The 21,099-nt window shown below is 45.1% G+C and overlaps 1 protein-coding gene across 1 annotated transcript in view; it reads left to right on the forward strand.

Annotated features, from left to right (window-relative positions):
- The window catches only part of LOC126136259 (opsin, ultraviolet-sensitive-like), a 185,807-nt gene extending 165,683 nt beyond the window's left edge, over window positions 1–20,124 (forward strand). The window contains exons 5-6 of the mRNA XM_049915205.1: window positions 8,464–8,844; window positions 19,885–20,124. Coding sequence (XP_049771162.1) covers window positions 8,464–8,844; window positions 19,885–20,124 — 621 coding nt within the window. The remainder of the gene's footprint in view (window positions 1–8,463; window positions 8,845–19,884) is intronic.
- The last annotated feature ends 975 nt before the right edge of the window (window positions 20,125–21,099 follow it).

A 21,099-nucleotide genomic window follows, 5' to 3' on the forward strand; every position in this document is an offset into this window, starting at 1 on the left:
ACGTGACTGAGGTGCACAACATGGACAGTTCCTTTCGAGAAAAATCGTCGTGGAGCCTACCACAAAACAACACAGCTTACAAATTCACGTGCAATGTTATCCTTAGACGAGATAACGGACATTCATGCCAGTGAAACGCGTGAGTTGAACAACATCCCAAAGGAGGACTTTTCACATTGCTGTACGAACATTCTGTGCGTTGTACTCAAATGGGGTGGAAACTATGAAGAACACCTGAACCAAAGAAAAAAAACACTATTTTCTCTATCTCTTTGCAGCAGCAGCATGTACTATCAGCTCCTGTTTCAAAACTTCTTGGACTGACGGGGTACCAAATACTGAAAAGTAAATTTTTGTTGCTCCTGGAAGCCATTAGATAGACAACATTCAACCGGTTCGGGGTTCCGGGATAGTGGTTAATAATTTACACATCTCAACAAAAGTGTTGCATCACCCCTTTATTTTGAAGTACATGGTACATAAAACAAAAATTGGCACTGACGCATGATATATACACTACTGCCCATTAAAATTGCCACACCACGAAGATGACGTGCTACAGACGTGAAATTTAACAGACAGGAAGAAGATGCTGTGATGCTGTGATATGCACATGATTAGTTATTCAGACGTTCACACAAGGTTGGCGCCGGTGGCGACACCTACAACGTGCTGACATGAGGAAAGTTTACAACCGATTTCTCATACACAAACAGCAGTTAACCGGCGTTGCCTGGTGAAACGTTGTTGTGATGCCTCGTATAAGGAGGAGAAATGCGTACCATCACGTTTCCGACTTTGATAAAAGTCGGATTGTAGCCTATCGCGATTGAGATTTATCGTATCGCGACATTGTTGCTCGCATTGGTCGAGATCCAATGACTGTCAGCAGAATATGGAATCGGTGGGTTCAGGAGGGTAATACGGAACGCCGTGCTGGACCCCAACGGCCTCGTATCACTAGCAGTCGAGATGACAGGCATCTTATCCGAATGGCTGTAACGGATCGTGCACTCACATCTCGATCCCTGAGTCAACAGATGGGGACGTTTGCAAGACAACAACCATCTGCACGAACAGTTCGACGACGTTTGCAGCAGCATGTACTATCAGCTCGGAGACCATGGCTGTGGTTACCCTTGACGCTGCATCACAGACAGGAGCGCCTGCGATGGTGTACTCAACGACGAACCTGGGTGCACGAATGGCAAAACGTCATTTTTTCGGATGAATCCAGGTTCTGTTTACAGCATATTGATGGTCGCATCCGTGTTTGGTGACATCGCGGTGAACGCACATTGGAAGCGTGTATTCGTCATCGCCATACTGAGGTATCACGCGGCGTGATGGTATGGAGTGCCATTGGTTACACATCTCGGTCACCCCTACATTTCAGCAGGATAATGCATGACCGCATGTTGCAGGTCCTGTACGGACCTTTCTGGGTACAGAAAATGTTCGACTGCTGCCCTGGCCAGCACATTCTCCAGATCTCTCATCAATTGAAAACGTCTAGTCAATGGTGGCCGAGTAACTGGCTCGTCATAATACGCCAGTCACTACTCTTGATGAACTGTGGTATCGTGTTGAAGCTGCATGGGCAGCTGTACCTGTATACGCCATCCAAGCTCTGACTCAATGCCCAGGCGTATCAAGGCCGTTATTACGGTCAGAGGTGGTTGTTCTGGGTACTGATTTCTCAGGATCTATGCACCCAAATTGCGTGAAAATGTAATCACATGTCAGTTCTAGTATAATATATTTGTCCAATGAATAACCGTATATCATCTGCATTTCTTCTTGGTGTAGCAATTTTAATGGCCAGTAGTGTATATTCACTTGTAATTTGTCCAGATCACCAAAACAAAAAAGGAAAAATTGTAACGACAAATTCGACTGTTTCCTCAGAGGCGTTTTTCGCAGCACTCATGAGCAACGTCAGTAGGTGGTGAAGCATCCCCTTGCGTGAATCCCTTGCGGCATACCATCAAAGAGATCATCAAGCCAGCCATGGTCCAAACTGTCCCACTCTCCAATGGCGATTCGGCGTAAACAGTTCTTGTCAATCTATCCCACAAATGTTTTATTTGGTTAATTTCGGGGAAGGAGGCTGGTCATTCCAGTCTGGTGATCCTAGCAAGCTGAAAGAACGTGTTCGCGAGAACTGCGTGATGGGCGCAGGAGTTATCATCCATCAAGGTGAAATTATCACGAAGATTGCAATACGGTCCCACACTGGTTCTGGACTCTAGTCTCTGTAACGCAGAATAATGGGACTGCCCTTAACAACAATGAGAGGTATACAGTGGCTACATGTAATGCCACCCCAGAACATCATTCCACCACCACCTTGTTGCAAATGTGGGACAAAGTATTGGAGTTGTTCGGTATTACCATGTTGCCTCGAAACACGTTACCAGCATTTATCAGGGTACAAAGAGATCCGAGTTTCGTCCCTAAACAACACCAGTGCTAAACGTGGGACATTCAACAACATGGTTTGTTGCATATCTGTAATGGGGTCCATGTTATCGTTGTGTACAACATGGTGATCGCCATGGTCGTCGGTAATGGAGATTTGCATCATCCAACGTTCTCATAACAGTTTGATGTGATATGTGACATCCTCCAGCCTCTCTGAACGGCTAGTTCAATTCTGGGGCACTGAGCGAATGGGTGCTTTAACTCAAACGTCTTAGATATCGGTCGTTATATGCACCTGTCGAACTTGGGTGACAGGTGTGGTGGAAGTCCATAAAACTGCCTCTCAATTGGAACGGATTCCATATCCCTACTTCATCTGTTTGACTTCTGTGCGCTCGTTGGCAAACGTTCCGTGTATAATTCTATGATGTTGACTCGATGATTAATCATGATTGTCCGTAACATGACGGATGTTCTCTGCATTGTTCTACAGGCGTCTCTAATGTATCCGTACTGGTGCTTGTGGCGAGCAGGTTGGCTCCCAGCAAAAAATAACAGGGTGGAATCGATTGATTGAGTACGACAATTGTTAGTGTATTGTTAACGCTAGAGTTTTAATTAGATGTGAACATTAAGTTACACTTATTAACATAAAGAATTCATTAGTCCTAAACATGATAACATCAACACAAAAGAGAATGATTAATTTGAAATTTATGACTGTGTGCAGTATCATGACACATGAGAACCAATCGGTACAATGAGCAATTGAATTCATGAATAACATTACTCCAAAATCAAAAGATAACAAGACATTTAAGAATATGTTTAATTAAACTTTAACATTGTGTTCAGATTGATAACATCTAACACAAACCAGTACAGCAACCACAATGAGTAGTGAGATTTAGTGTTCACTTTGTGTCCAATCGACCAGTTAGAAACGGTAAACTAATAATTGCAGTTAGTGATGAAGATTCCCTTGGCAGCAGCTCAGATATTTCCAGTTACAGTAGCTCTGTGTTATAGATCTTTGTACTGAAGCCTCAGTCCACCAGTAAAGAGAAGACACAGAAAATTCCATAATAGCTAACATGAAATAGCTTAGTATTAACAAAGCAAATAACCGTGCCTTTCATACATAAAAAAAGTTACTGCTTGTGTAGACACGATACTCATAACATGGAAAATCTAATGAGGCAATTGTAGCTGAACACTTTACCAGATGCAAGCTCTATCAGATCACAGAATATATTGCGTCCATAATGAGAGTGCGCTGATATGAAACTTCCTTGCAGATTCAAACTGTGTGCCGGACCGAGACTCAAACTCGGGACCTTTGCCTTTCGCGGGCAAGTGCTCTACCATCTGAGCTACCCAAGCTCGACTGACGACTCGTCCTCACAGCCTCAGTTCTGCCAGTACCTCGTGTCCTACCTTACAAACTTCACAGAAGCTCTCCTGCAAACCTTGCAGAACTAGCACTCCTGAAAGAAAGGATAATGCGGAGACATGTCTTAGCCACAGCCTGGGGGATGTTTCCTGAATGAAATTTTCACTCTGCAGCGGAGTGTGCGCTGATATGAAACTTCCTGGCGGATTAAATCTGCCAGGAAGTTTCATAATATATTGTGGATCCCCGTGAACATAATCCGTTTACTGATATAGTTTATCGACCTACACATGACGTAGAACAAACCTGAAAATATAGTAAATCCTTGTGAACGTACTTAATTCCTAACATATTTTGTCGATGTACTTATTACGCACAATATCTGTAAAGACAGCTGTCCATGTAGAACATACACTCACACAAGGTGCATAAGATTATACAATACACTTAAATGCACGTAAATACAATCAGTTACGTAAACAAAGAGCACTTCATCTCAGATTCAAAAGAAATAAAAACCTAGCTGACAAACAAAAGCTGAACGAAGAGAAAATGGAGAATAAGGAGAGCAATAAGAGAATCATTCAATGATTTTGAAAGTAAGACGTCGTCAACCGACCTGAATAATAACACTAAGAGATTTTGGTCATATGTAAATGTGGATCAAAATCATTTGTTCATTCTCTAAGCGACCACACCGGCACCGAAACGGAAGATAACAGAGAGAAGGCCGAAATACTGAATTCGGTCTTCCGAAGTTGTTTCACCGCGTAAGATCGTAACACTGTCCCTCCTTTCAATCGTCGTGCAAACGTCGAAATGGCAGATACTGAGATCACCGATCGCGGAACTGAAAAGCAGCTACAATCGCATAGTAGTGGAAAGGCGTCACGACCATATGCGATACCTATAACATTCTACAAAAATTATGCGAAATAACTTGCTCCCCTTCTAGCAGTAATTTATCGTAGATCGCTTGAGCAACGAAAGGTAGCTAACGACTGGAAAAAAGCTCAGGTCATTCCCGTTTTTAAGAAAGGACGCAAGACACATCCACACAATTATAGATCTATATCGTTGACGCCAATATGTTGTAGAATTATGGAACATGTTTTATGCTCAAGATTTATGACATTTTTGGAAAATGAACATCCCCTCTATAAACATCAGTATGGATTCCACAAACAGAGATCCTGCGAAACTCAGCTCGCTCTGTTGCTCCATGACATCCACAGCGCAGTGGACAACGGCGCTCAGGTTGATGCTGTGTTCCTTGACTTCAGTAAGGCATTTGACACCGTCCCGCATGACCGTTTAATGAAAAAAATCCGACCTAACGGAGTATCGGAGCAGACTTGCGATTGGATTCAAGACTTTCTTGCAGATAGAACTCAACACGTCGCTCTTAACGGAACAAAATCGACAGATGTAAAGGTAGTATCCTGAGTGCCACAGGGAAGTGTGATAGGACTGTTGCTGTTTACGATATATGTAAACGATCTAATAGAAAGCGTCGGATGCTCATTAAGGCTATTCGCATATGATGCAGTTGTCTATACCAAAGTAACAGCGCCAGAAGATAGTAAGAATTTGCAGAATGACCTGCAGAGAATTAATGATTGGTTCAGGCTCTGGCAGTTGACACTGAACGTAAATAAATGTAACATATTTCGCGTACATAGAAAAAGAAATCCACTACTGTACAGCTACACTATTGTTGACAAACAGATGGAGACAGCGTCTGCCGTAAAATATCGAGGCGTAACTATCCAGGGCGACCTTAAGTGGAATGACGATATAAAACGGATAGTGGGAAAAGCAGACACCAGACTCAGATTCATCAGAAGAATCTTAAGGAAATGTAACTCATCCATGAAAGGAGTGGCTTATAAGGCTCTTGTTCACCCGATTCTTGAGTATTGTTCATCTATGTGGGATCCCTATCAGGTAGGACGGTTAGAGGAGATAGAGAAGATCCAACGAAGAGCGGCACATTTCGTCACGGGTTCGTTTAGTCGGTGCGAGAGTGTTAAGGAGATGCTAAACAAACTCCACTGGCAGACGTTACAAGAGAGGCATTGTGCATCACAGAAAGATTCACTATTGAAATTTCGGGACAGCACTTTTCAGGAGGAGTCGGACAACACATTAGTTCCCCCCACATATATCTCGCGTATTGACCACGAGGAGAAAATTCGAGAAATTAGAGCCAATACAGAGGCTTACCGACAATCATTTTCCCCCGCACTATTCACGAGTGGATCAGGGTCGGAGGGATCAAACAACGGTACTGAAAGTACCCTTCGCCACACACCATTAGGTGGTTTGCGGATTATGATGTAGATGTAGATGAATTATTATGCAACAAGTTCTCATACTGCAAATATGCATGGACGTCAGCTGATGGCTACACATGAAAATTTGTGCCAGACAGGGACTCAAATCCGCATTTACCACTTGTTGTGAGCAGTCATCTTAACCACTTTGGCTATCTGAGCAGGCCTCCAGAACCAATCCAAACTTTCGAATGTCACAATGTGGTATTGGTCTCCCTGTGTGGGAATCATGAGTGTGTGAGCATAAGTGCTGTGAGTGCTTAACATATGAGGGATCTTGAATCGGTCCTGGAGGCTTGCTTAGACAGCCAAAATCTGGGTTCAACTCACAGTCCATGCAAGTTTCCATGTATCGCAAACAGCTTACGTCAATGTTCACTAAAAATGAACTTATTCTGCAATATTTACCGCAATTGTACTCATCAACATGCATGCATATCTGAACGACATTGCGTTGTGAAGATGCACACACTGTATAAACACAAACATTGCAACCGCCAACAATTAATTAGCTATTCCACATTGTATCGAGAAACTGGATAGCTCTCAACTATCTACTGTCTCTTCCACTGCCACGTTTAAATATACAAACATTGTGGCCACAATATAATTCCGTCTATTGGACATGGTGGAAACATAGCCACACTGTCAGGAAACTGATCTGTCACAGATTGCTGCTCATCTCAGCGGGCTCATGATAATTCTGTCCATGCCAGCAGTCAGACAAATAAGCTGGTCTCGACACATGCACATGTGACCAGCACAGTTTCCTCCTTCCTGGCTATGCTGACCATCACTGTCCCTCAAGCACACTGTGCATGTGCAGATAAACACTCCCTATGCAGAGAAGCAAATCGCACTCACCACCGGCAAGATATAAGCAATGGTTGAATATTTGAGGTGAAATGAATGGAAAGACACTGGAAGAGAAATATATATGAAGGCAATAATGATTTCCAGCTGCACAGGGCATTGTGGCAAGGCATTGTCGTAATGCAACAGCGAGAATAGGAAATTTGTGGTGGATCAAGATTGAACCTGGATGCTCTGCATCTCTAGAATGAGTACCTTAACTACCTCAGCCATTTGGACATGCTACCCATCAGACTCCAGTTCCCAACCTCCCACTCGCCACACCACAAGGACCCCTACCCATTAGACCCCTACTTGCAGATTTCCAATTCCCATAAGAGTTTAGACATAGGTTGCACATCTGTGTATTAAACAGCAATCGTGCCCATAGCATTATAGACACGAGTGGTGCTTGTTTCTGTTGGGCAAAACATGTTCCTATAAACACCACTGGCATCTAATTCTATGGGCTCAATGGTTGTTTGATGAATAAGTTTCAGTGAGGATGCACAGCCAACCGACTGAAACTCCTATTAGAATCAGAAATCTGTGAATAAGGGTTAATGGGTGGTCTTTGCAATGTGCCAAGCAGGAAGCTGGAAATGTGGGTCTGATAGAAAGTGTGTCTGTATGGCCGATATGACTGAGGCAACTGAGAAACAGGCTATGTGGGTTAGAGTCCCAGTGTGGCACATTTTCAGCTCTTGTCGTTGCATTTCCACAGTGACCTGTGCAGCTGGAAGTCGTTATTTCCGCATCAGACAAAATCGCTATTGCAAATAATTACTACCATGAGCTGTAGAATGGAATGACGACAATGAAAATCTGTGCTCGACCAGGATTCAAACCCGTATTTTCCGCTTATCGCAAGTGGTGCCTTACAATTTGGCCATCTGTGCACGACTCACAGACAAACCCAAAATTCCACTCACAATAAGTGGGAAATCCGGGTTCGAGTCCCGGTCTGGCACAGATTTCCATTGTTGTCATTCCATTATACAGCTCGTGGTAGTCATTATTCGCAAGTGCAAATTCATCTTATGTGTTTCGTAATGGCTGTAGTCGCTGCAGTGCACTGTCATCAGAATAACACAGGCACTGCAATATTGATGTTATTTCCTTCCTACCTCTTCCACAACCAGTTTCCATTCCTTTAAACCCAAATATTCCTGTATATGTCCCAGTTGCTTCGTCATTAGTGGGGACCCAGAAAGTCTGATCTATGTAGTGCTACACAAGACACATGCTTTAACTGAAATGCTGCAAATCTTTTGAGTGTAGCATTCTACCTGTCAGTAGTGCTAATGATGACTGTGGGTATGTTTATGAACAACACAACAGCAACACATTTGGGCGAGATACTGCGGTGTAACAACAGTTCTGAATGTGTGTGTAGATGCACTGCGCAGTAACTGGTGAGGTGGCTGGGTTGTAGCAGATGCCTCGCTCGGCCGGCAGGTGGCGGGAGTCGTGGGGCTGTGGTTCGTGTCGTGGACGCCGTACGCAGTGGTGTCGCTTCTGGGTGTGCTGGGCCTCCACGGCGCCATCTCGCCGCTGGGCTCGATGCTGCCGGCTCTCTTCTGCAAGACAGCCTCGTGCCTCGACCCGTTCCTGTATGCGGTGACGCACCCGCGCTTCCGGCGCGAGCTGGCAACGCTGTTGCGGCGGCCGCGGCAGCTGCTGCAACGTCGCTGGCACTGTGGGTGGGCGTGGGGTCGCCACCGGCCCGCCGGCCACCACGGGGGTCTGCGATTCTCTGCAGCGCCCCCCTGCAGCCTGGGCCCACACAGTGGCTTCCACACTGGTGTCTCCCACCGGCGACCCTCCGAAACCAGTGAGGTAACTTACCAGCCGCCTTCTTTTTATTTATCATGGCGTCACACTAAATTCTTCTTCCATAAAATTTCGAGTGAGCTTCCATTCGTCAATAACTTGCTGCCACATTGTTTCAGAGTATAGTCTTCAGCCCATCATCAGGTGTATTCTGCTGACTGTACACTGAGCCCTCGTATTTAACAACCCACCGCTGCAAGTGCAGTGTAACCAGTTGCTTGCTTCTGCTGCTTTTGCTGCTGCAATGCCCTCCAAAGTCAAAACTTGCCTCGTCTATATCAAATCCATCGTCTTTATGAGGATCACTTTAACCTTATGTTTTCTTTGTACTCTGCCTATTCTGATGGAAACATTCCCAATGTGAGAGCCGATCATTGTGGTTCAAATGGTTTAAATGGCTCTGAGCACTGTGGGACTTAACAGCTATGGTCATCAGTCCCCTAGAACTTAGAACTACTTAAACCTAACTGACCTAAGGACATCACAAAACACCCAGTCATCACGAGACAGAGAAAATCCCTGACCCCACCGGGAATCGAACCCGGGAACCCAGGCGTGGGAAGCGAGAACGCTACCACACGACCACGAGTTGCGGACACCGACCATTATGGCCGATCAGTTCTAGGCACTTCAGTTCAGTTGTCCTATGGCTTGCCTCCATCACATGCAATCTTACAAACACCTGCCATCTGCATCTCTAAGATCTCTCTGACCTATCCCAGAAGGGCCAAAATTTTTTATCAAGGACAAAAAAAATCTATTTGGCCTTATGTTTTCAAAGCACTCTATTTTTGTGGGACCACATCCCAGAAAATGGATATTCATCTTGGCAGGTACAGAGAGCGGTACAGAGATACAAACTGTTGAACAAGGAAGAGGATGAGGATGAGACCTTCAAAAAAATGTTCAAATGTGTGTGAAATCTTATGGGACTTAACTGCTAAGGTCGTCAGTCCCTAAGCTTACACACTACTTAACCTAAATTATCCTAAGGACAAACACACGCACCCATGCCCGAGGGAGGACTCGAACCTCCGCCAGAACCAGCTGCACAGTCCACGACTGCAGTGCCTTAGACCGCGCAGCTAATACCGCACGGCGATGAGACCTTCAAGACGACAGCTTACCTGGCTCATATTGGGTTCAAATGGCTCTGAGCACTATGGGACTTAACATCTGAGGTCATCAGCCTCCTAGACTTAGAACTACTTAAACCTAACTAACCTAAGGACATCACACACATCCATGCCCGAGGCAGGATTCGAACTTGCGACCGTAGCCGCAGCGCGGTTTCGGACTGAAGCGCCTAGAACCGCTCGGCCACAGCGGTTAGCTTTAATTACAACTACCAGGCATATTCACAAATAAGCATTTCACGTGGCTGCACTGTTCACACTTTGCTTTTTACATGTCGATTTGAAAAACTTTCAGAACCACTCATTCAAAAAAATGGTTCAAATGGCTGTGAGTACTATGGGACTTAACTTCTAAGGTCATCAGTCCCCTAGAACTTAGAGCTACTTAAACCTAACTAACCTAAGGACATTACACACGTACATGCCCGAGGTAGGATTCGAACGTGCGACAGTAGCAGTCGCTTGGGTCCAGACTGAAGCGACTAGAACTGCTCGGCCACACTGGCCGGTCAGTTATCTCAGATGTTGACAGATGTGAACTTTTATCACAAATGATTCAGAGTAACATATCTGACTGTGTGGTACGTCGACACTATTATCCGATGTGCGTGCATAAAAGAACGTCGAAAATTAATTTTGCACACAAACGTCAACCTTTTGGCGACACATTCCGCTCGATGGCTCTGACGAAGGCTGCAGCACTCCTTAATAGTGTATCCCAACTCTTTCTAGTAGACCTGTAGTTAACGTGCGTCTGTCCGAGAACCCTTGCACACTTGTCCCTTCACCAAACCACGTTGAAGTCTTCATTACTCCAGTGACCTCTGATGAACTGCATTTAGAAGGATAATAGTCCTCTCTCATACACTGCATCCAAACAGTGTCAAAGGCAGCATGAATACGCTGCTCCAGTGTCTCCACATCTGGAATGGCTCTGCATGGACGATACTTTTGAGATGGCCCCATAACCGGAAATCACATGGGTTTAGAACCAGTGAACGAGCAAGCCATGCAACTGGATGCCCTACTCCGATCCATCAACCAGGGATGACACGATTGAGATGTGTCCGGACGTTAGCGGTGAAGAGGGCTAGAGCACCATCATGTAGCAGCCACAAAACCCATAGAATCATCAATGGAACTTCTTCCAGCAGGGGAGTCAAAGTCATCTGCAAGAAACACCGATAGTTCTGGCCTGTTAGGTGACGTGGAAGGAAGACCGGGCCAAGAAACAGTCGCCAGTTGTACCAGGCCACACATTTCTGCTACACCGATGCTGATGATGCACTGTCACCATACCACGGAGGTTCTGCATACTATCCCACAGATGATTGTTATGGAAGTCAAAGATACCATTCCGCATAAAGATGGCCTCATCTGTGAATAGGATGAGTGACACAAATCCCAGAATCGTGGTTGCCTTGTGAAGAAACCAATGCCAAAACTGCTCCCAATATGGAAAGTCTGTTACTAGTAAGCCCTGCACACGCTGTAAGTGATAAGGGTAGTAACATTTATTATGGAGAATGTTCCACATGGTCATCTGGCTTTCCCTGTACTGGCAGGTCAACTGCCCGGTACTGACACAGTTGTCGCCTTCCACAGTGTTAATTACATTTTCCTCCAAGTCTGTGTCTGAACATTTCGGGTACGTCCTTCATTATTTCATGCTTCCTGAAACGACCCCATCTAAGACAAACGGCAAAACACTTTTGCTAACATTAACTGCTGTGGTTGATGTCGGCAGGGATAGGTCTACTGATGCAACCTTGCTGCCCGCCGCCTGTTGCTATTTGCCTACAAGTAAGTAAACACCATGTCGGCAGGTACTCAGTTCGAATACGTATCCATTGTGTAGAACTCTGCATCACATCCTCTACAAGGTGAGTCAACAAGAGAAGTGAGTCAGACACAACATTACCAATTACTATGGCAGGAGAGGCCACTAGCACATGGCGTATGAGGAACATTACCACCCTCTAGGAGGAAGCTATGCATACTGCAACTGTAGCTGCATGGTACAGCACTGCATGTGCTCCAGCACAGCATGGTATTACACCGCAGCCTCTGTAACAAAGTATGACTGAATAAGTGGTCTCTAGCAAGGAGACCATGCATTTCCAGACATACGTTTATTAGACCTTTTTTGTTCTGTATCCTCGTAGCGATTAATCCCTATAGTTTGTACACGTTGGAAAAAATCACCCTGTAGAATCACAGCGATATTCCATAATGCCCAGGAGCCAATAAGCCACGAATGCGTTTTTCATATTAAAAATGTGAAACCAGGATTAGAGCTGAGGGAAGGGGGAGTGGTGGTGGGAAGGAGGGAAATTCATATTAGTATTACACTGAACGATTAAATATGTTGTATGGATAACGATTACTCCCTTGAGGTACTATCAGCTTTCTGCACTTCCTATCAAATTTGTTGGGTCATGATATGTTTGCACACTCGTCGTACCAGCTGTATAAAAAGATGGCAGTTTCGGAATATTGATCTGTCCTGGTTACTGGCAGACGCTCGTGACAGCAACTGCGTAACAATTCCTGACCAAAAAAAAGTGAAGCACTTGGAAGAGGAGATGGAAATAAATACGAACTTCACAGGCTGAGAGAGTACGCGATGCTATTTCAGTGATTACAAAATAGAGTCAAAAGAAATTGGCATTATGAGTTCACTTAACAGTATGATTTATCTGGCCTGGATGCATGCTCTGACTTGGTTGGGAACGGTGTCCTCTCCTAGGAAACCTAACCCACAACAGTTATAACTGTTCCTTGATATCCCAGAAGTGGCACATGGATGGTGTTGACATCCAAGTTGGTCCCTCATATGTTCTATTAGGGACAAATCAGAAAATCTTACTGACTACGAGAGTACTTAAATATCACCCAGACATTTCACACAGGCACGTGCCAAGTGTGAATATGCATTGCCCTGTTGAAAAATGGTACCACGATACTGTTGCATGAGAGCTGATGAGTGAGGATGCAGGATGTACCATTGTGCCATCAAAGTTCCGTCAGTTACTAGCAGCCGTGACGTGAAGTTATACGTGATGCCTCCCCACACCATGATGCGAAGAGTGACATTGCTGTGCCTCTCCAAAACTTGGAAGACTGGGGTAGTGCAGACCCACAATTTATATGTGAACACAATGCGACCATATCCATCAACAGTGCGTGATCCCCCTGGCACAGCACCATCAAAACGCAACCGTTTGTTTTGTAGTCTTAATGATACCTACGCATCATACAGTAATTGCCCAGTTCGTCTGCTGCTAGTCTCCAACTAACGGTGTGGGATGAGCTAGTAAGTTGCAGGGAGTCTATTAGTTGTTCTAGGATAGTAGATATGCGACAGTTATTGTACAACGTACTGAATACAGCGTTTGACCCTTGTGGTGGTCAGACGTGGTCGTCCAGTATCTTGACTACGTATATACCTGCACTCATGTTCCCATGTAGTCCAACAATGGGCCAGTGCCACATCCAAATACTCCAAAAGTCAGGACATCCCTCGACGTGACCGCGAGCCAAATCGAGATGCACAATGAAGGTCCCTTAAAACTGACGGGTGCTAATAATGCTGCCTTGGACGATGTTGTGGCATCTCTGTGTCCTTCACAGTCATCACTCAGCATCTGACATTGGTCACACCCCTTGTCCCCTTGTATACCCTACCAAACCTGATAACAACAGTACGCACACACACACAACACTAATGCTATCTTCTGGCTACATGTTGTAGAAAATTGCGACTTCAGTCATTTACATACGCATCAATGGAGTGTACGTGTGCGCAGTTACACTGTCAGGCTGCCAGGTCTTCTGGATTTATCACTTCTTTTATCAGGTGGTGTGCTATAAGTAGAGACCTGATTATATGCATTTGCATGTTGCATATGCATTTGCATATTTGGCTCCTTTTCACCGGTTATTGCATATTTTAACTAAAAACTAGTGACGATGCATATTTTCACACTAAGTTTGCAATATTTTAAAAATTTAAACGGGCTGTCTCTAGCTCTATCTAGTTTTGATGTCTCACACATAGACTGTGACCTAGAACTGCGTGCAATCGCTACCCAAATGGCCACTGCCTAGCGAAATCATTACAGAAAATCAACATGAACAGGCAGGCAGAGTCAACGCTCCTGCGCCCGTGCCCCCGGTTAATCCCCTCCGTTGTCATACCGTATGTGTCGGCAACAATTCAGTTAAACTACGCAAGCTTTTAGTCGCACGCCCATTGTTTCAGTTTAGCTTTCTGTTTACTTGCACACAGTTGAACGTGTTTACGACTTGTATTGTGTAACGTGTTGTGCGCCGTGCCACCGAAGAAGGAAACGTCGTTTTCGTGGATATTGACTCCGAGCACTATGGGTCTTAACATCTGAGGTCATCAGTCCCCTAGAACTTAGAACTACTTAAACCTAACTAACCTAAGGACACTACACACATCCATGCCCGAGGCAGGATTCGAACCTGTGACCGTAGCGGTCGCGCGGTTCCAGACTGAAGCGCCTAGAAGCGCTCGGCCATACTGGCCGCCCTTTCGTGGATAGCTAACCATCCTGAAACATTTACATATTACGGAATTGTTTTATATTGTCGAGTTTTCGGGAAAAACGTTTGCTGCAAAAAAAAGTTTCAAATAGACCAGCATTTCAAGACAAGTCTTCATATAGCAGACATGCAGAATAAAGGACCACGACAATTTCTGACGACAGGAAGTTGCAGTAGTAGGGATCTGTCCAAAGGTAACCAAAAAGGTCGATTTAACATGGATCTATGTGAAGCATTCATTGTAAGCAATATTCCTCTTCACAAACTAACAAACCCTATACTCAAGGGCTTCCTGCGCTAATACTGATTAAATCAAAATACACTAGATGAATCAACATGGCGTAAAAATTACATCCCGACAATTTACGTAAATGCTCTGGAAAAAATACGAAATGAACTCATGGACAGCATTATCTGGATTTCAGTTGACGAAAATACAGACACTTGTGGCCGTTACATTGCAAATTTAATTGTTGGTGCTTCAAAAGAAGAGCCTTCTTCTTCCTGATAGAGGCAAAGAGCTTGAAAAAAATTAATCGTTCTACGATCGCCAGATTTGTGAACCGGGGTATTAGAAAAACATTTCTAGAATCTTCTGCAGATGAAAGGGTGTTTGTGTTCATTTCACCTGCTGCTCCCTATATGATCAAGGCAGGAAGCGCCCTCCGAGTATTTTACCCCAATTTGATTCATGTGACGTCCTTTGCTCATGGACTATATCGCTTTGTTTGAGAAGTACTTTACACGTTTGTGAATGTAAATAAACCGATTTCATCCACAAAGAAAGTGTTTCTTAAGTCTCCTGCTCGCATCAACACCTACAAAGATAAACTACCAAATCAGCCTGTACCTCCCGAACCAGTGGTAAGTCGTTGGGGTACGTGGGTCGAAGCTGTGTTGTTTTACAACGAACATTTCCAGGCCATTACAGGGGCAGTAAACGACTTCGATAGTGCAGAGGCTTTGGCAGTTCGCCAGTGCAAGGAAAGCTTTTAATGATTCCTGTATTAAAAAAGACATTGCTGTGTTTGGCACTCATTTTTGCCATCTACCTGCAAGTATTAAAAAGCTTGAAACTCACGGTTTGGAGTTGAATAAATCTATTCAGTTAATGAATAAAATTATTACGGTGAACTCCTCTTTGCCGGAAATATTCCCAAGAAAACTTAAAGAAAAGTTTGAAAACATTTTAAACAATAACCCAGGCTCAGAATGCTTGTGCCAAATTGATAGTTTTATTAATGGGATGTGTGAACTTTTACCAAAAACAGTAAGTGCCAACATAGCACTGAAATTCAAATACTGCCCAGTTATCTCAGTTGATGTAGAACGGTCCTTTTCTGCTTATAAAAATGTTCTGAGAGATCGAAGACAGAATATCAGTACCAAACATTAGGAACAGTACTTGGTCGTTTATGTTTACAATAGTAAAAAATGTAAAATCGATTGTAAATGGTACTTTGGTCCAATAGTATTAATTAAAAATTAATGTTGTTCAAAAAATTCATGATTGTTTGTTGTTTTTTAAATAAAATATTACGGAGTTTTTGAGTGTGCCCTTCTGGGTGCGAATATCTCTAAGTTGGTCCTGTACATATCCATTGTTTCGCTACAACTCGCTCGCATCGCATCCGCTTTTTACCGACAACAATAGCAAAGAAGGAACAATGTTCTTGAAACACAGTATGCGTCCCCATTTTGCAAATTTTTAGAAAATAATCGGAGAAGGGCCTCCTTCCTAACCTCTACCAGAAAGTATTCACAAAATGATGTCAGCGTTCTAAATATATCGATTTTTCGGGTGGCCAGCGCTCTTCTTCATAACTGATATGCACAGGTTTGAGATACAATTCCCGCAGCAACTACCATGTTCTTTGATATTGCACATTTCGACACTTTTTTAAGCATTTTTCATACATACACTACTGGCCATTAAAATTGCTACACCAAGAAGAAATGCAGCTGATAAAATGGTTCAAATGGCTTTGAGCACTATGGGACTTAACATCTTAGGTCATCAGTCCCCTAGAACTTAGAACTACTTAAACCTAACTAACCTAAGGACATCACACACATCCATGCCCGAGGCAGGATTCGAACCTGCGACCGTAGCAGTCCCGCGGCGCCGGACTGCAGCGCCTAGAACCGCACGGCCACCGCGGCCGGCAGCAGCTGATAAACGGGTATTCATTGGACAAATATATTATACTAAAACTGACATGTGATTACATTTTCACGCAATTTGGGTGCATAGGTCCTGAGAAATCAGTACCCAGAACAACCACCTCTGGCCTTGATACGCCTGGGCATTGAGTCAAACAGAGCTCGGATGGCATGTACCGGTACAGCTGCGCATGCAGCTTCAACACCATACCACAGTTCATTGGTGTATTGTGACGAGCCAGTTGCTCGGCCACCATTGACCAGACGTTTTCAATTGGTGAGAGATCTGGAGAATGTGCTGGCCAGGGCAGCAGTCGAACATTTTCTGTATCCAGAAAGACCCGTACAGGACCTGCAACAAACGGTCGTGCATAATCCTGCTGAAATATAGGCTGTGAGGTGCCAGGGCTAGCAGTGTATTTAACACTAAATTCTTCTCGAATTTTCATATGGAAATGATGCTCTAAGCCCCCCCTTTTCTACCTCCTACTTTTGCTGTTGCACATGGATTAAGAAGAAACACGAACTGAATGTAATAGACCCTGCAAGTGGAGTAGAAAAGAGTTTGGCACCTGCAATAATTTAATTTGATAGACATTAATTAAATAAAGGAAAGTTTCAGTAACGTAGTGAGAAATGGAAGGGTTGCTCTACCGATTAACAGAATGAAAGTTCTGTCCAAAATAACAATTTGATTTATTATTACTAAACTCGAAATAATAAACAAAACATATGAAACATTTACAATACATCAAATTGGCTCAAATTGAATACTCAAATAAATGCTGTGAAGTTGAAGTTGTCCCTAAACTAGATTGGGACATTTATGATGAAGTGGTATGTGGAGCCAATTCCTTGCAACTCAAATCTTAAGAGAAACACACAGCCAACCCAACATTAATTGCTGCTACAGTAGTGAGAACTCAGACAATGAACATCCAAGACAGAACAAAGTTAGAAAAGACGAACAGGCGCGCTCTGCTGAGCTCTGATTATCGCCTAGCAAAACTGCCTGCTCTGCCGGTGCTGCGGACGTACATTACCAAGCTGTCTTCTTGGCTGCAAGGACACGATCTGGCGTACTGGAAGCGATGACTGGTTGCTTCGACGTCCCGTCGTGGTGATGATAATGTCGCGAGTATAGCCCGAAACAAATTGTCCTGGTCTGGTTTTCCAGACTAAAGACTTCCTATCAATACAAATGCGCCTCTGAGGGAGACGAAAAAGGCTCGCCACACCATCACTGATGGTACAGTGATTGATTTTCACAAGCAAAGTCACACAGTAACTCCGATACAGTCAACTTTAGCCAAAACTGCCCAAGACAGACAACATAGGCCGCTTGCACACAGAACGCTCAATTGCCAACTGTACTCGGAAAGTTACGTTGAAGTCGAAACTTCAGCAACTTCGTTAAACAGTTACAATCAAATAAAAGTATATTAGACAGCCAACGAAAGGCAGGCTGTCCAGAGCAGCGAGAGCTCAGTCTTGTAACCTACTCCAACCGAAAGGCAAGAGACGACTACCCACAAGAGCACCCGTACAAACCGAACACAGAAAATTCCCGCCCCCACGACAGTGGCCGTGGTTAACCGTTCCAATCAGCAACTCGAAAACCGGCGGAAAATTCCACTCTATTGCCAGAGCACTACCATTCCACCAATGGAGATTCTTGGCGCCAATTTCTGCGCTGATCAAGCTACGTCACGGAGCTATGCCCTGAGCAAGCCAATCACAGTTACGATTTTGCAGAAAGCGCGAGAATTTGCCCGCCACAACTGGCTGGGTACACAAGTCATTCCCACATCTCGCTGGTAGCCCGCCAGAAAGTGTTTTTGCTAAGTTTCTGTGAAGTAACGGAACCTCTAGCCAAGCCACTACTTCAGGCCCCTGCGATCATGTCTCCGCCGCTATTCTACAATGTCGGCGTCTGGAAAGCATTCACTCGACTCCCTCACACCCGTCGGCTTACCCTTTCAAGATCAGCAGAGCCCGCCTGTCACCGGACCACCCAGGTGACGAGAGACGCTGCGTGGGAAGTCCGCATGTGAAGGAACAGCAACTTTTCACCGCATGCAATTAGAGAGGAAAATCGTAAGATAGAAATATGAGAGGGGGCTCATGCCACATCTCAAGGGTTTCGCAAGGATCGAATGAAGGGTAGAGCTACAGGTCGTAACACATCTGAAATGTAACGTCCACTGTTCAAAGTGCCATCAATGCGAACAAGAGGTGACCGAGACGTGTAACCAATGACACCCCGTACCATCACGCCGGGTGATACGCCAGTATGGCGATGACTAATACACGCTTCCAATATGTGTTCACCGCGATGTCGCACAAACACTGATGCGACCATCATGATGCTGTAAACAGAACATGGATTCATCCAAAAAAATGACGTTTTGCCATTCGTGGACCCAGGTTCGTCGTTGAGTACACCATCGCAGGCGCTCCTGTCTGTGATGCACCGTCAAGGGTTACCGCAGCCATGGTGTCCGAGCTGATAGTCGATGCTGCTGCAAACGTCGTCGAACTGTTCGTGCAGATGGTTGTTGTCTTGCAAACGTCCCCATATGTTGACTCAGGGATCGAGACGTGGCTGCACAACCACGCGGATAAGATACTCGTCATCTCGAGTGCTAGTGATACGAGGCCATTGGGATCCAGCACGGCGTTCCGTCTTACCCTCCTGAACCCACCGATTCCATATTCTGCCAACAGTCATTGGATCTCGACCAACGCGAGCAGCCATGTCGCGATACGATAAACCGCAATCGCGATAGGCTAAAATCCGACCTTTATCAAAGTCGGAAACGTGATGGTACGCATTTCTCCTCCTTACACGAGGCATCACAACAACGTTTCACCAGGCAACGCCGGTCAACTGCTGTTTGTGTATGAGAAATCGGTTGGAAACTTTCCTCATGTCAGCACGTTGTAGGTGTCGCCACCGGGGCCAACCTTGTGCGAATGCTCTGAAAAGCTAATCATTTGCATATCACAGCATCTTCTTCCTGTCGGTTAAATTTCGCGTCTGTAGCACATCATCTTCCTGGCGTAGCAATTTTAATGGGCAGCGGTGTATTTTAAGATTTTTATGATGCATGTAATCTGGTCTCTAACTATACGCGGAGTGTCGCCACTAGCCGGTGCGCCCCCTTGTGCGCAGATGGACGTGGAGGAGGTGATGGTGATGGTGGACCTGCGGTCGCAGTCGCAGTCGCAGCAGGAGGACTCGTGGCCGCCGCCGGCCGTGGCGGGGGCGGCGGCGCGTCCCGGCGCCCTGCCGCTGGCGGTGGCGCCTTTCCCGCCCCCGGCGTCGCGCGCGCTGCAGCCGCCCAGCTGGTTCGCGCCGCCGCTGCCCCACGTCGACCGCCGCACCAGCCTGCGACGCGGCCGCTCGCGATGACCCACGCCGCCTCAGCCCACCAGCAGCGGCCGGGGGCCACTCGCGCCTCCTGGATCTGCGAGACGACAGCTGGGCTGGCGCTCTGCGTAAACGTCACGCAGAGTGGCAGTGATACGAGCGTGCAGTCAGCCTACACCTCGTCACTGCACGAGAGAGGCCCACACATCGAGAGCAAATACATACGTGTCACAGTTGTACGATATGGAAACTCACTCTCACAGTACTATTACCGCTTTGTTAACTCTACTGACAAGGGAACCTCCCCATTGCAGCCCCCTCAGATTTAGTTATAAGTTTGCACAGTGAATAGGCCTTGAAAAACTGAACACAGATCAATCGAGAAAGTAGGAAGAAGTTGTGTGGAACTACGAAAAAAATAAGCAAAATATACAAACTGAGTAGTCCATGTGTAGGACATGCAACATCAACGATAATAAGAGTTCAGGAGCGCCGTGGCCCAGTGGTTAGCGTGAACAGCTGCAAATCTTCCCTCCAGAGAAAAGTTTAATTTTTTTTATTTTTAGACAATTATCAAAGTTCAGGCACTCACACATTATCAACTTCGCTCTCCAAAATTCCATGACATCTTCAGATTTGCTTGGACATATGCAGGATTTGACAGTCTACACACGGAAAAATTTGAAAACATTAAAAACATATGTTTTGACAGAGCACAGGGACAACTGTGCGACTGTGAAACTGTTGCATTCATTTGTTGCAGTTTATGTGACAAACTCTTATGTTTTCATCACTTTTTTGGGAGTGATTATCGCATCCACAAGAAAACCTAAATCGAGCAAGGTAGAAGAATCTTTACCCATTCGCCAAGTGTACAAGTTAGGTGGGTCGACAACATATTCCTGTCATGTGACGCACATGCCGTCACCAGTGTCGTATAGAATATATCAGACGTGTTTTCCTGTGGAGGAATCGGTTGACCTATGACCTTGCGATCAAATGTTTTCGGTTCCCATT

Source organism: Schistocerca cancellata, chromosome 1 (assembly GCF_023864275.1).
Source record: "Schistocerca cancellata isolate TAMUIC-IGC-003103 chromosome 1, iqSchCanc2.1, whole genome shotgun sequence".
Lineage (NCBI taxonomy): Eukaryota > Metazoa > Arthropoda > Insecta > Orthoptera > Acrididae > Schistocerca > Schistocerca cancellata.